The following is a 15738-nucleotide window of genomic DNA, read 5'->3' as shown; positions in this document are numbered from 1 at the left end:
ACAACTAAACATTCTAAATACCACCTACCTTGTAAAAAGTCAGAGTGACGGGTAATAAGTGGAGGAGAAGGATGTTTCTGTCTCTCCCTACGTTGACTGTCCTGATCCCGCTGGTGTCTTTAGCAGGACTGTTTTACTCAGCCTCTGTGGAAGAGGACTTCCCTCAGGGCTGCACTAGCACCACCAGTCTGTGCTTTTACAGTCTGCTCTTGCCGATCACCATGCCTGTTTACGTGTTCTTCCACCTTTGGACTTGGATGGGTATTAAACTCTTCAGGCATAATTAACGCAGTCAGAGCCAAGATGGTATATCCTAATGATATGCTTGAGTGCCTGTCTCTGAAAGCTCGTCTACATGGAAATACTGGAAACCGGCTTAATTTGTAGGAAAGATGCTTTGCCTAGGTTTCTGTCAGGGGTCTAGGTCTATGGGAGGCTTAAGCTGCAGAGGCATCTTTACTGTACTTTGGTTCTGCCCTTGGTTTTTGAAGGTTCTCATTTATACGTGGGGTATCAGAAGGAACATTTCAGCAAAGTGTCTTGTTGGAAATTAACAGCCCCAACCATCATTTGATGGCTTACCCATTCATAATTAAAAGTTACTATTTTGAAATTTTATGTTTAGATTCAAAGTCTTTGCTAATGTCACATGTTAATGATGACTAATTCCAAAGGAGCTATGGTGGAGTAACTATAGAGAAATGCATTTGAACTAATGTGATATAAAACTATAATAAAATGGAAACTTCATGGACTTGCCAAAAAAAAAAAAAAAAGAAGAAGAAGAAGTGCACAGCAATGAACTACATATACAGAGTGGTCTTTATTCCAGGAGTAAGGCTCTCTGCAAACATTATTAAGACTTGGTCCTTGAACTTCCCCCAAAAAGATGCTTTGAACATCTGTTTCGCTACCACAAGTTAAAATATCAACATAGCCTGGAGAACATAGAATCGCAGGCTTTACTAGCAAAACAAAAATCCTACAATATCACAATGTCACTAACACACCTAGCAAAAATAATAATTATTTAATAATGTCTATTCTATGTGCAAGTTTCTCTATTTGATTCCAGGCTGCTTTTTATAGTTGGATTGTTTGAATCTGTCTTTAAGCATAGTCTACACACTACAGTTGATTGATTTGTCTCTTAAGTAATATCCTTAATCTATGGAAGATTAACACCCTCACCCTTCTGTCATTATTTGTTAAAGAAACTGGGTCCTTGGACATAGAGCTCCCATATTCTGTATTTGACTGGCTGCTTCCTTGTGGCATTTAACTTGTTCATTCCCTGCACTGCATCTAAACCAGATCCTAAGGCTTGATTAGATTCTGCCTCCGCCTTTCTTGTCTCTCTCAAATATTTAAGTTGTACATGCTGTTGAATCACACTGAGTGGCACGTCGTATTGGGCTGTCCTTGCTTTTTCAGTAGATGTTGAAATCTATCAGGAGGTTTGGATGATCCCAGCTGAGTTCCTCCATTAAAAACTTCTCATTATCCTTAATCCCATTGCTTCTAGCAGCCGTGAGGATCACTACCTGGAACCTTTACCTGGTCCATCCTATATCATGCACACTCACGGTTTAAAGGTATTTATGAATCATTCCAATCAGGGTGCCAGGATAACCTCACTTCCCAGGAAAACCTCAACAGTTGAGGTTGCACTTAAACTCTTCTTGTTCAGTTTATATATAGTAAGTTACAAGCAATGATACTAGAACACAAACACCCCTCCCCTAAACATGAATATGCTCAGTTAATCACTACACCTGGCTCTACTCTGGATTTGCATAACTTTTTCTTAGTAGTTCAGAGCATTCTGACAGTTTCCTCTAAAGTAAATATTAACTGACAGGAATCTCTGAGAAGACATACTGATCAAGGTCTTTGTTATCCCTGGAAAACATGCCCTTGCTAACAAGACTCAGATGTGCCACGCTTGGATTTGTGCTTATAGTCTTCCCTTTGTGCTTCCACCATTGTCACACTGGAGCACCAAGCATGCAATCAGACCCAGCCCTCAAAAGAAGAAAAAGGTTCTTTTTCATACATGGCCACAAGGGTGTTGTCGTAGGTTGATTTGTCTGTGTGTTTTCAGCATCTGTGGCTGTGATTTACATTACAGAGGTATCTTCCAAGTTAGAGGAAAAACAGAAACAGTAAGCTACTTTCAACACAATGCCATGTGTATAACTGAAAACCACATTCCTGTTATACTTTGTGAGAGAAGCACAGTAAATCTACAATGGCTGACTATGGAGGAAATGGAAAAGGTGTGGGAAACGGGGGCAAAAGGCTGAAAAAAAAAAAAAAAAGTCAGGGACTTCTCCTTGGTGGTTCAGTGGTTAAGAATCCGCCTTCCAATGCAAGTGACACAGTTCCATTCCTGGTTGGGGAACTAAGATCCCACAGGCTGTGGGGCAACAAAGTCCATGCACCCCAACTAGAGAAGCCCACACAATGCAGTGAAAGATTCCACATGTGATGAATACGTATGACTGAGTCCCTTCACTGTTCACCTAAAACTATCATGACTGTTAATTGGCTATACCCCAATACAAAATAAAAAGTTAAAAAAAAAAAAGACTCCACATGTGCAACAAAGATCCTGTGTGTTGCAACTAAGACTTGAGGCAGCCAAATAAATATTTAATAAACAAGCAAGCAAGTCAAACAAGATAAAGGTCTTACACAGGCCAACGATGATAAAATGTCATGAACAAAATAGTTTATACACATACATACGCACACACCCAGTTGCTCCAAGTCCATGGAAAGCCCCTCACACTTACGTGATCTTCTGTTCCATAAATGTATCTGGCTCCCGGGCGGTATAGGATGTGATCTCCAGGCCCACGCCAAAGTCCTCGGGCACTTCTACCCTCTTTTGAGGAGGTACAAAGATGGGGGCTTCATTCACATCTATCACGTCCACAGTGACGGTGGCCGTAGAAGTGGGGAGAGTGACTTCAAAGGGGGCCACGTTTGTCACTGCCACGTACAAGATGTACTGCTGCTTGGCCTCAAAATCCAAGCCCTAAGGAACAGAAAAACCAAGTTTAAAAATATATATTCTATGTTAAAAAAAAAAAACACACATACACATTCAATCCTTTTTGATAATCAATATATCAGTGGTTCTGAAATCTGGCTATAGTAAGAATTAACTTGAGAGACTTCCCCGCTGATTCAGTGGCAGAGGCTCTCTCTGAGCTTCCAGTGCAGGGGGCCTCGGTTCAATCCCTGATTAGAGAATGAGATCCCACATGCCACAGCTAAGACCCAGCACAGCCAAATAAATAAAAAAAATTTTATAAAGCAAAAGAATTAACTTGAAAACTTTTTTTTGGCCATGCAGCTTATGGGATATTAGTTCCCCCATCAGGGACTGAACCAGGGCCCTTGGCAGTGAGAGCGCAGAATCCTAAGCACTGGACTGCCAAGAAATTCCCTTGAGAACTTTTAAAGAAAACAGATGCCTGGGTCCTAACCCCAGAGCCAGTGAATAGGAATCTCTGAGGCTGGGGTCTGGACGCTGATATTTTTAAAAAGCTCCCAATGACTAATATGCAACTGGATTCACGGTGAGGTCCCCAGGGAGAGAATAAAGATGAATTACATGAAATCTCAAGTGGGAAGCCTCTGCTAATAAACATAGCCCACTGAGTCATTTATTAACCTGAGACTAGTAAGAACGTTCATGTTCTATGCTGACAAGCTGTTTGTGTGGCAGCAGATAGATAGACAACCCTGCCTGGCCATCTCTCTAATCCCAGTAAGTTTAGTGGCAAGAACATGAAGTTCAGAAGCAGTCAGCAGTGAGCTCAAATCCTGGCCAGGACATTTCCTAGCTGTGTGTTTTAAGAAATTTAACCTCAGGGTCTGTTTCCGCATATAAATAGGTAGGAAAAGAAACTATCTCACAGAGGCAATGTAAGGAATAAACTGGAACTTTTATGAAGGACCTTGTACATGAAGGGAACTCATATTACTACCACCTTTCTTTTTTTGACAGAATAGCAAGAGAAAACCTTGACATCAAATGTTTAGTGGGAGAGAAGACTATGTACTAAGTGATTCAGAAGTGAAGTGGCTCCTCATTTGCTCAAGGGGAGGTCAAACCTCTGGGGCTAATCTTGGGATTCGCTAACTCTTTGACTAACTTCAAGAAGGAAATCACTCCGGTTCTTAGGGTTTGAGTTTCCTAGACATTTTTCACAGGCATATCTGTCCCACTTCTAAAGTCATCTAGCAAAATAGCAGTAACCATAAACCATTTTTCTTCTCATCTGGAAAACAGTTGTGGAAGATGGGCAAATGTTTCAGAGAAAGAGGGTATTAAAAGAGATGGATATGTATGGCTAAGTCTCTTCGCTGTTCACCTAAAGCTACCAAATACTGTTTATTGGCTGTACCCCAATACAAAATAAACAGCTTTAAAAAAAATTGTATTTTTTAAAATGGTATTTCCTGGGGAATTTCCTGGTAGTCCAGTGGTTAGGACTCTAGGCTCTCACTGCCAAGGGCCCAGGTTCAATTCCTGGTCAAGGAACTAAAATCCCACAAGCCATGAGGTGTGGGGAAAAAAAAAAAGCAAAAACATTTAGGGTGCTATGTGGGAGCCTCCTGACTTCCCACATGAGCCTGAAGAGTCACTGCAAACGCCAAATGGCCCACTGGAAACTGGGAGAGCCATCGTCCCCCACTCCACCCAGGCCAAGCCAGACTACACTGGAGAAGGCATCAAGGACAAGGGTCATTGGCTGGGTGGTCAATTTCTGCATCCTGCAGGAACCATACAAACCTTAGCAGTTTTCAGAGTGCCTTCATTGGTGACTGGATCCGTGACAACGATAAATTGCTTCTCGTTATCATTTAATACTGTGTAAACAGCCTCCCATGCTGGGGTGCCGGGGACGTCAGCATCGGTCACTGTGAGTGTGGTGATGGCCACGTTAGCCTCGTTCTCAGGCACCGACCCCACGTACTGAGGAGCAAAGGAAAAGATGGGTCACTTAGGACGTACTCAGACCGAGCAGTGGAGCCAGGACTCAGGGGGCTAAAGGAGTCCTTGCTTGAGCCCAAGCTTTGAGAAGAGCCTTGGAAGAAGTGCCCACTCTATTAGTATGACCCTGTCAGCGGAGCAGCCGGCACTTAGGTGTCCGGTGGGTAGGTGAAAGAGCCAAGGCCCTGCCTGCCCACACCGCTCAGCACACTCTGGCCCAATTGCTGACTCCGTCACTTATCCCCTACTCCCCTCTGCTCACATCGCTCTGAGTGGTGCCAGTAATTTTCATAAAAGTCTGGCCATTATAGCCTCCTGCCCTTTGATAATATCCCACTGCACTTAGGATACACCCTGAAATTTTAAATTCAGTTCACAAGGTTCTGTAGGAGGCAGCTTCATTTGGCTCACTACACTATTTTTCAGTTCTTGCTATGCAGCAAGTATTCTCTTGATTCAGGGCATCAAACTGTCTCTCCGAAGCTTCTCTTGAACTCATAAAGCCTAGGCTAGGGTGGCAGACACTGCTGTCTACTGAATATCCATTCTTCTCTTCTTCTCTAACATTAATACATGGTTGATGGCAGCAACATGACCAGGTAAAATACTTTATTTCCAGTGTTCCTTTGCGGACAGCAGTAGCTAATGAGAAGTAGTGAAATTTATGGGATGGGTCTTTACAGAAATAATAAAACTTGACTTAGCATCAAAGTCATAGGCACCTCTCACCTTTGCCTTCTTTGTGAACAAACCAGACACAGCTGGAGCTCCATGCGCCATCCTGGGCCACAAAGTGACATTGGGGATAGAATCCATGCACCAAGGATGGAGGGAGACTGGATAAAGGAGGCTTGGTTTCTATTGACAGAGTGGACTACGTACCTGAGTCTTTTAAAGTGTAGAAAAAGCAACCCTATTTGTTTAAACCATTAAGAGTCCAATCCCTGTTACTAACCACTAAGCTGATTTCTAAGGAACACAACAAGGTTTCAGGTTCCTAGTACCTTCTCTCTGACTGCATTAAATAAAATTACACACAATAATTAGTTGTCCAATGTCTCCCTAGCTAGACTCTAAGTTCCATGAGAACAGTATCATCGTCTGCTGTGTTTGTGATAATATGCCCAGTGTCTAAGACAGTGCCTGGTATAAACCCAGAGGATATTTATTCAATAGATAAAACCTGGTAAGATCTGCTACCAAGATGCCCAATATGAGGACATGGATTCAGGAGGTACATTTTGCAACTTCAGAAACCTAGGCCAACAGGCACCAAGCTGAGGATGTCAAACAACTGGCACCTCGACCTGCTTGCTCTTTAGCTTGAAGTTGACTAGTCTGGGAAGAGTTACCTCAGGGTTCACCCCTGAGATACTGGGAAACAACCAAGGCCCTTTCTTTGGAGACTGTCTAAGAAGGGGCAGGGTTACCGTGGTCGGGTCGAATCTGGGAGCATTATCGTTGGTGTCCAGGACCGTGATCACGGCCGTTGCAGTTGTGCTCAAGCCTTCGCCGTTAAGGTCTGCTGCCTGGACCGCCAGGGTGTATGTGGGAAAACTCTGCAGAGATCAAACAAAGCCGAGTCAGGACCCACAGCTACATCAGGTCCCACCTGGCTCCCAGCAGAGAAACAGAGTATTTTTTCATCTGCTTAAATGCCAATAACCCCACCTGCCTGCCTGGCCCCAAATATCTAGACAAACACTGAGATGCAAAGCTCTGACCATCACCATGCTAAGTGGCGACCAGCCTTGGCAGAGTTTTGCGTCATCCAGGAAATTGAGTTAATGTGTATTTGCCCTCCACACCCTCTGCATCCTCCTGACCCCTGACCTCCCGGTCCAGCCCGGTGGTGAGCACGCTGATGACGCCCGTTTCCCTGTTGATGGTAAACATTTGGTCGTGCGGCAGCGTGGGCTCTTGGGTGAGGATTTTGTAAGCGATGGCAGCATTGTGGGTGTTCACGTCGTCATCTGCATCTGTGGCTGTGACCTGCATCACAGAGGTTCCTGGAAGCAAAGAAGATTCAGTCAAGCTACACTTGATAGTTTCCAAAATTCTGACCAAAGTGCTAGTGGAGGAAGAAAGCATTCTACCAAATGAATGAATGGTGTTCCCGGAACCCAGTTGGTTCAACTGAAACATTTTGGTTCAACTGAAACATTTTTGCTCTCATACACTAAGTGAATAGTGCATAGGAGAGGAAAAACCCCAGCAATTTCCACAATTCACTTCTTAGCCACATTTCCACCTGAGAGAACGGTCATCTGAGATCACTGCCTTCAAGATGGAAGGAAATATTTATAACATTTGTGACAAAGCACTAGTCCCCAGGATACTGAAATGACTCTTTAAGAATCAATAGGCAGAGAATTCCCAAGTTGTTTAGTGGTTAGGACTCTGTGTTCTCACTGCCAAGGGCCTAGGTTGACTCTCTGGTTGGGGAACTAAAATTCCCCAAACCGAATAGTGGGGCGGGGAGGGGTGGCGGGGGGTGGGGAGGAGAGAACCAATAGATGAAAGACAAAAAGCCCAAGAGAAAAAAAAAAAGGGCAAAAGACTTGAACAGACAAGTTGTAAAGAAATCCACATGGTCACCAAACATATGATGCTTCTTTGGCCCATTAATAATCATAGAGATGCCATTTTAACATTACACTAAGATATAATCACATACTCAACAGACTGGCCAAAAAGAAGTCTAACAATTTCATGATGTATATTGCTGGTAGGAGTATAAATTGATTCAACCACCTTAGAAAATTATTTGTCACCATGTAGAAAAGTAAGCAAAGTTAACAAGATGTTACCCAGTGTTAAGTACACACATCAGAAAAGATGAATGATAGTAAGGGGATGATTATCACAAAAGTCAGGGTCAAAGTTGTTCAGTTATGTCCAACTCTTTGCGAACCCATGAACTATACAGTCTATGGAATTCTCCAGGCCAGAATACTGGAGTGGGTAGCCTTTCCCTTCTCCAAGGGATCTTCCCAACCCAGGTCGCCTGCATTGCAGGCGGATTCTTTACCAACTAAGTCACAAGAGAAGCCCATAAAAGCCAGGGTAGTGGCTGCCTTTAGGGGACAGAAAAAAATGTGATCAGGAAGGACTGTACAGGGGCCGTAAATGACAAACAAGATCTGTTACCTTTTCTTGGCTGCACAGCATGGGGAATCTTTAGTTCCCCAACCACGGCTTGAACTCACATTCCCTGCATTGGAAGTGTGGAGTCTAAACCACTGGACCACCAGGGAAGTCCCCGAGGATCTATTTCTTAACAAGAGAAGGTTGTTTTTAAACTGCTCTATAGTTGTTTATTTATGTAGCTGCCCCAGGTCTTAGCTGTGGCATCTGGAGTATGGAGTCTTAGCCACTGGAACACCAGGGAAGTCCAAATTGCTCCTTTCTTAAACTGGGCTTAAACATTTTCTACATGTTTCTGTCAGGAGGATATTTTACACACACACTATCTTCCAAAGAGGTTCTGTGCCTATGAAGGGCCTGACCCCAACACTTAGAGCGGGGGGGGGGGGCGGGGGGGGGTGCAGTCCAAAGAATCTAAATTGTCTTGGTGGGTGTTGAGCTCCTTGTAGCTGGACATACCTGGAAGAGCGCCTTCCAGGACAGACCCCTTGAAGACCTCCTGGGTGAACTGGGGCTTGTTGTCGTTCTGGTCGGTCACAGTGATCACAATCTCCATAGGCTCCTCAATAGCTTGTCCATTCGAAGACACAGCATGAGAGAAGAGCTGCAAGAACCAAGTGAGGGTTACTCGGGAAGAGGACTTGGGAGAAGTTGTCCGACCAGAGCAGCGTGGGCTCCACTGGACCCCACTCCCTTCCACTCAAACAAGGACTCCCCAGCACAGAACCTATCCCACACATGTGCTGCTGCTTCAGTGAGGTCATGACACTGGTTAAGACCATGACATGGGAAGACCCATGAGCTGGAGAACAGAGGCCCCACTGCCCACATGGGGGCTGAAGACCAGGCCGAGGAGATAAGTGGAAACCTGAGACTCTCTGACTTACTCCAAGCAGGGTCAGATCTGCTCTGGACACTTGAGTCTAGGGTTTCCCCAAGACCTTTCTGCATTTGGCATCAAGGCATTACCTCCCAACTTCCCTGAGCTCACACTGCTCTCAAGGCCCAGAAATGATTTTTGTTCTCCAGCATCATCACCAGCCTCTGCCTTCGTGTCATCGTCGTTGTTTAGTAGCTAAGTTGTGTTTGACTCTTTACGACCCCATGGAGTGTAGCCCGCCAGGTTCCTCTGTCCATGGGATTTCCCAGACAAGAATGTTGGACTGCGTTGTCATTTCCTCTGCCAGGGGATCTTCCTGACCCAGAGATTGAATCCACGCCTCCTGCATTGGCATGCGGATTCTTTACCATTGAGTCAGCAGGGAAGCCTATCTGCCTTTATGTCAAGGACATTCAATCCCAAGAACAGGTTGACATCTTGGGTCTAAGATCATGTCTGATACCTCGAGACTTTCCCCAACTTTATTCCTAACAAAAACAGCCCCTGGTTTTTCCCAGGTCCTCCTGTCATTTCTCCTTATTGACAGGTCTAGAGGAGTCAAGCTCTTCAAATGTCCAGAGCAACTGATCTACGATCAACATGAGTCGACCAAAGTATTTTGGAAATATGTAACCCCATCGTTAACAAGCTTCCAAGAGACACTCACGATGTACTTGGCAATGTGCTCTCTATCCAGAGGCTGCGTCACTTTTAACCATCCTGTTTCTCTTTCAATAATAAAAACACCGACAGGGGGTGTGTCAGCACCTTGGCCAGTGATGCTGTAGAAAACTTGGGTTTCTTTATCCCTGTTAGATTTGATCTGGAGACAAAGCAGAAAGAGATGAATGAGCATGAAAGGATCCTGATATTGGTTGTTTCCCCTTTCTCTCCTAGGTCCATCTCGGCCAAATTCTCTCCCAGAGAAATAGGGGAACTTCCTTCTGTACCTGGACCAATGCCTTAGGAAATGGGCCTTTCTCATTTTCTGGACAGCTGATAGGAGGAATAACCCAGTCTCTCTTCTGTCTCCTGAGACCATGGTGGAGGCTGGGAAATGTGAGTACTTCCATCTGGGTTCCAGAAGGAGAGTCCTGAAAGGAAAGAAGTTGAGGGAAAAAATGGGATAATTTAGGTGAGATGATACAAGCTGAACAGTTCAACCTATCCAATAAGAATCTCCTATCTTCTGAGATAAGGACATGGTTTCCATTTAGTAACAAAAGAAACAGCCAAAACAAAACCCAATGAACCCTTTACCATATCACCAGGTTGGTTTCCTCTTTGGATCTGTCTTGGTGTCCAGAGTACAGGCAATCATTATGCATACAAGATTACAGGGTTTGAGGGTTTGACATTATTTTACAAGTTATATCAAGTCCACATCTCACACCTGTGTTGTTTTGGGGTTGTTTTTTGCTTTTTGGCTGCATAGCATGCAGGATTTTAGTTCCCTGACCAGGAATTAAACCCTCACCCCCTGCAGCGGAAGCACGGACTCTTAACCTCTGGACCACCAGAGAAGTCCCAACACTTGTCATTTTTAAAGGGCATTATGCCCCCAATGACTTAATATCAGAGCTTATGCAACGATTTGATATTTGGGTGTTTTAAATTTTTTCTCTCATATTTTTCCTAGGGATATAGGTCTTCAAAGTGGAGTTAGCCTAAAGAATAACTTTTGGGAACTGATACTAAGGATTACTTTGTGATCAATACTAATCCCTTAATCTCACTGTGTTATTTTATCGGTTTGGTTGCATTTGTTCTAACAGAAGTTGTTGGGATGGGAACCAAAAATGCCCTTTGAGACTCAAATTGAACGGTTTTCGTGTGCAATAAAGATAGCTTTACACACACAGCGAAATAAGATAGCTGAAGATGAAAGGAAAGATCTTCCGAATTGTTTAAATGTTAAAGTGATTGGCGGTAACACAGTAAAGGCTCCAGAGGACAATTCCATCTTGTCATCTTCCACACTGTCACTGATGCCTGTCTATGAAGTGTGTGTCAAACCTTATTTCTTACCTTTTAAAAATGTGATTCAAAATGCACATGACAGACATGAAACATGACCAGATAGCATCACAAATCCTTCTCATTCCTTCGTACTAGCCACTCACACTCCTTAACACACACACACACACACACACACACACACACACACGCGCGCGCGCGCGCGCGCGCGCTCTGCATTCATCTTCTAGAGAAGCAGTCCCACCCTGGCCATGGGCAGGCTCTGGAGCCAGGCTGACTGGCTTTGCATCCTCACTGTGACACCTTGGGCTGGTTATTTAACTTCTGTGTCCCACATTTTCCTGAGGATTATATCAGTACCTTAAATTCCTAATGTTTAAAATGAGGATTATATCAGTACCTCACAGGGTCCTTAAAAAGTGAAAGTCGCACAGTCGTGCGACTCTTTGCGATTCCATGGGCTGTAGTCTCTTTCCTCTCTTTCCTCTGTCCATGGAATTCTCCAGGTTGTCATTTCCTTCTCCAGGGGATTTTCCCAACCTGGGGATCAAACCCAGGTCTCCTGCATTGCAGGTGGATTCTTTACCAGCTGAGCCACAAGGGAAGCCCTATGGGGTCCTTGGAAGGGTTAAATGTGATACTAGTGTTGCCATAAAGCACTTAGGATAGTGCCTGAGGACTTCCCTGGTGGTCTAGTGGTTAAGAATCTGCTTGTCAAGGCAGAAGACACGGGTTCAATCCCTGGTCCAGGAAGATTTCACATACTGCGGGGCAACTAAGCCCATACCCCACAACTAATGAAGCCCAAGTGCCTAAATCCCATGCTCCAAGAGAAATCACTGCAGTGAGATACCCCTGCTCCTTCAACAAGAGAAAGCCCACATGCAGCAAATGAAAACCCAATGCAGCAAAAAAAAAAAAAAAAAGTGCTTGAAACAGTACATGCTGACAAATGCTAACAAAGATGATGGTTGGACTGGTTGGAAAACAGAGTTATCGTCTTAATGAAATAGAATTTGAGGTGTGACCTGAACACAGGAACAAATATTAAACTGATTCTTGGTACTATATCTTAAGACTAAAAATTACCATCTTGCACAGCCGTGGTGAGCAAACAGACCTTGATGCATGAATGCAAATTCATTTGCCATACTGAAGAGGAAGGCAAAGAGCATACTTTGCTGACATCAAGATTACAGAACATTTTCAGAGAATGATAATAAATAATGATGAACACTATGCTGGCAAAACATAACATCTTTATGTGTGAAATTATTATTTCTTTTTTTTAAAAAAAATTTATTTATTTATTTAGCTGTGCCATGCAGCTTACAGGATCTTAGTTCCATGACCAGGGATTGAACCTGGGATCTTGCCAATGAAAACCCAGAATCCTAACCACTAGGCCACCAGGGAACTCCCATCATGTGTGAAATTAAAGGGAATCATGCCTAAGCATAAACAAACTGAACATGGGATTCATCCCTCAGGAAAAAAGGATACCAGACTGGAAAACTTATCTAACTTAAGAGAAAGAACTGGAAAGTTAGATCTATTTATAGACTTCCCTCCCCACCCCCCACCCCCCGGCTTTCTTGAGGTATAACTGACAAAATAAAAAACTGTTTCTATTTAAGGTATACCATGTGATGCTTTGATACAAATACATAGGACCTATTCTTATATGAATGAAAAGAGAGGTAAGATTATCATCCCTTCCAATGTAGGGCCACCTGGCACCACAAGAGTGGTCTGAACTAGAGACAAACCAAAGTCAACCTCAAACCAGTTGTGGCAGACTTGTCACCTTACCGTCCAGGCTTCCCTGGTGGTAAAGAATCCACCTGCAATGTGGGAGACCTGGGTTCGATGCCTGTGTTGGGAAGACCCCCTGGAGAAAGGAATGGCTACCCATTCCAGTATTCTTGCCTGAAGAATTCCATGGACTGAGGAGTCTGGCAGGTTACAGTCCATGGGGTCACAAAGAGTCAGACACAACAGAGAGACTTTCACTTTCACTCAATATCTTCTTTTTTAAAAACAAAAATCTTTCTTTCCCTTTCTCCCATGCTCTCTCTGGGATTATATACATAATCAAACAATGTATCCAAGTAGAACTACATTTCCTGTATTACACCTGTTGCTAGGTATGACCATGAAGCAAAGTTCTGACTAATGAGATGTAAGAGGAAATACTGCTTCAAAATGCCACAAAGCCTTCTTTAAAAGGTGGACAACTAAGTGATATATTTTCGGGCTTCATCCTGTTCAACTTCCTACTGTTCAGAGGAAAGGTGTGATGACTGGAGCTCCAGCATCCATCTTGGACCATGAGGTATCACTGAGGACAGAAGTCATATATGTGCTAAGGATGACAGAATGAAAAAGAAAGAAAGAACCTAGCCTCCTGATGACTGTAAGAATCTCAATAATGGTCACAAGTTACAACAGAATTGCCTAAACTTGAAAGACAAATACTGTTTCACATAAACCACTGCAATGTGTGCTTTTCTATAATATGTATTTGAACCTAATCATGAAGGCAGGTGGCAAAGGTGAAAAAGTAAAGTTGAAAGACCAGCTTTGGCTCATAAGAGGCCTCCATGCACCACTATCTAGCAAGAACTTATCACATAGGACTAACATGAATGATGGCATCAGTTGGAGACTTGAGTCAGGAAGCTATGTTAATTTAGTTCTACTAAGTTCCCCAGTTTTCTGGTCTGTCCGATTACACCAGGGAGAAAAAAAACAAGATCTCCCAGGAGTATTAAATTCCTAGAATCTCAGCAGTCTTCAGGGAGAAAAACTAGAGCCAGCCTGAAAGGCCTTGGCACTTACAACACTTACACACTCCCAGGATACAACTGGAACAGCCCCCTAGAGAGACGTTCAATAGGAAGCACCTCGGGAGCAGTTTAGAAACTGGCCAAGGCATCTGGCTTTGGGTAGCAATTTCAGAAACATTCTTGCCAAGAATCTGGGCAGACTTATATCCTTTTCTCTCTGGCCAACTCACCTCACCCATCTGTCCACCCTGGTCTCCTGGTATGTGCCAGACCCAAGAGCCAGGCATTGCAAATTCAGTGGAGAAGGAGATCATGGAGATTGCAATCCAATCAGGCCAAAGATTCACGGTGATTCCTCCCCTTCTTTGCCAAGACCCTCCCCGTTAGAGACATGAAGAGCAAAATGACCAGAAAACTGACTTCATGTAAATTCTTCCTCCAGGTATAGACTGAGCAGAAAAGTTATAAATGACTGACTACTTGTTATATGACTTCCATAGTTTCAACATCTTACAAGTATTAATTTATGTAGTCAGTAGCATTTCCATTTTACAGATAAATTCAAGCACAGACAGAGTAAATAACTCCCCCATGGGACTTCCTGGTGGTCCAGTGGCTAAGACTGTGTTCCCAATGCAGGGTGCCCAGGTCAGGGAACTAGGGAACTAGATCCCACATGCTGTAACTAAGAGTTCACATGCTGCATGCAACTAAACATCTCAAGTGCCACAATTAAGACCTGACACAGTCAATAAATAAATATTTTAAAAATAAATAACTCCCCAGTGGAAGGGTTGGTACTCAATTCCAGACAGAATCCATGCCCTTACCCTTATTCTACACTATCTGCAGAAATAAGGTAGTGTATCTTGCCATCAGCCCAACAACAACAACAACAACAAATCAACAGCAAGAATTAGTTCAGTTGGACCATGCGGCTATTTTGCATCCCATCCCTCTACCCCCAGGGGGCATTGGCAGTGTCTGGAGGCAATTTTGGTTGTCACATCTGGCAGTGTTACTAGCTTCTAGCAGTTAAGACCAGGGATGCTGCTAAACCTCATAGAGCACAGAGGACATCCCCATAATCCCCATAGAAATTATCCAGCCCCAAATGTAAATAGTGCCAAGGCTGAGAAACCTGGATTAAGCAGCAGACTAAAACAATAGTGAACTTCCAAGACACTCCAACTTACATGATGGTGGTGGTGGTGGTGATGGTGGTGCACTGACACCTTCAGTGTCACTTTGGTGGAGAGCTTCCTGTGGGTGGAGTCCCAGGCATGGATAAGAAAACTTAGCTCTGGACGATGAAGGTGCACAGGCTGCTTGACTGTAACCACGCCATCTGTGTGCACTTGGAATCGGGTGTCGTCAGAAACATAGACTGTCCTTGGTAGGCCAGCACATCCTTCAAAACTCACTGCAGGGCATAAATGACAGTGATTAGAAAACTGGGGAGATGAAACAGCATTCCTTTCCTAGAAACTGAACTTCCTTCACCCACTAAAAGTCTAACTCACACAAAACAGGCACAAGGAAAACAGACCACAGTCTGGTGACAAACGGCAAAGGTAATAAAGTAACAGGTGCCATCTTCACAAGTCCAGGGCGACTTCACTGTGGTGGTTCTTTTCTCCTCTACTTGGAGACTGAGAACAAACCTGCCTAGAAAGGAACTTCTCCTTTTCAGTAACAAAAAAGGGCCTCTCCTTCAGATGACTCTTGATAATGTGAAAAATAACTGAGACAGAATACCTATTGAGTCTAAAAGTTAGAGACTGAGGTTCAGTGAGATACTATGGATTAACTACATTTAAATAAACAGTGGAGGGACTTCCCTGGCAGTCCAGTGGTTAAACAATGCAGGGGACGCAGGTTCAATCCCTGGTTGGGAAGCTAAGATCCCACATGCCGCAGGGTAACTAAGACCA

General features: G+C 43.8%; 2 protein-coding genes across 2 annotated transcripts in view; one reads left to right on the top strand and one right to left on the bottom strand.

The window, feature by feature from the left end:
- CDH1 (cadherin 1) overlaps positions 1-15738 on the bottom strand; it is a 72955-nt gene that overhangs the window by 10784 nt on the left and 46433 nt on the right. The window contains exons 3-10 of the mRNA XM_065925624.1: positions 15001-15227; positions 9989-10132; positions 9706-9861; positions 8618-8762; positions 6845-7020; positions 6442-6570; positions 4811-4993; positions 2799-3043 (exon numbers count right to left, since the gene is read on the bottom strand). Of these exons, the coding sequence (XP_065781696.1) occupies positions 2799-3043; positions 4811-4993; positions 6442-6570; positions 6845-7020; positions 8618-8762; positions 9706-9861; positions 9989-10132; positions 15001-15227 (1405 nt within the window). The remainder of the gene's footprint in view (positions 1-2798; positions 3044-4810; positions 4994-6441; positions 6571-6844; positions 7021-8617; positions 8763-9705; positions 9862-9988; positions 10133-15000; positions 15228-15738) is intronic.
- Positions 44-510, top strand: LOC136161113 (phosphatidylinositol N-acetylglucosaminyltransferase subunit Y-like). Its single transcript, XM_065925631.1, has one exon. It carries the CDS (start codon positions 72-74, stop codon positions 285-287), a length of 216 nt encoding a protein of 71 aa, XP_065781703.1. The 5' UTR covers positions 44-71; the 3' UTR covers positions 288-510.

This window comes from Muntiacus reevesi, chromosome 2, assembly GCF_963930625.1.
Source record: "Muntiacus reevesi chromosome 2, mMunRee1.1, whole genome shotgun sequence".
Classification (NCBI taxonomy): domain Eukaryota; kingdom Metazoa; phylum Chordata; class Mammalia; order Artiodactyla; family Cervidae; genus Muntiacus; species Muntiacus reevesi.
This window is presented reverse-complemented; position numbering and strand designations above follow the sequence as displayed.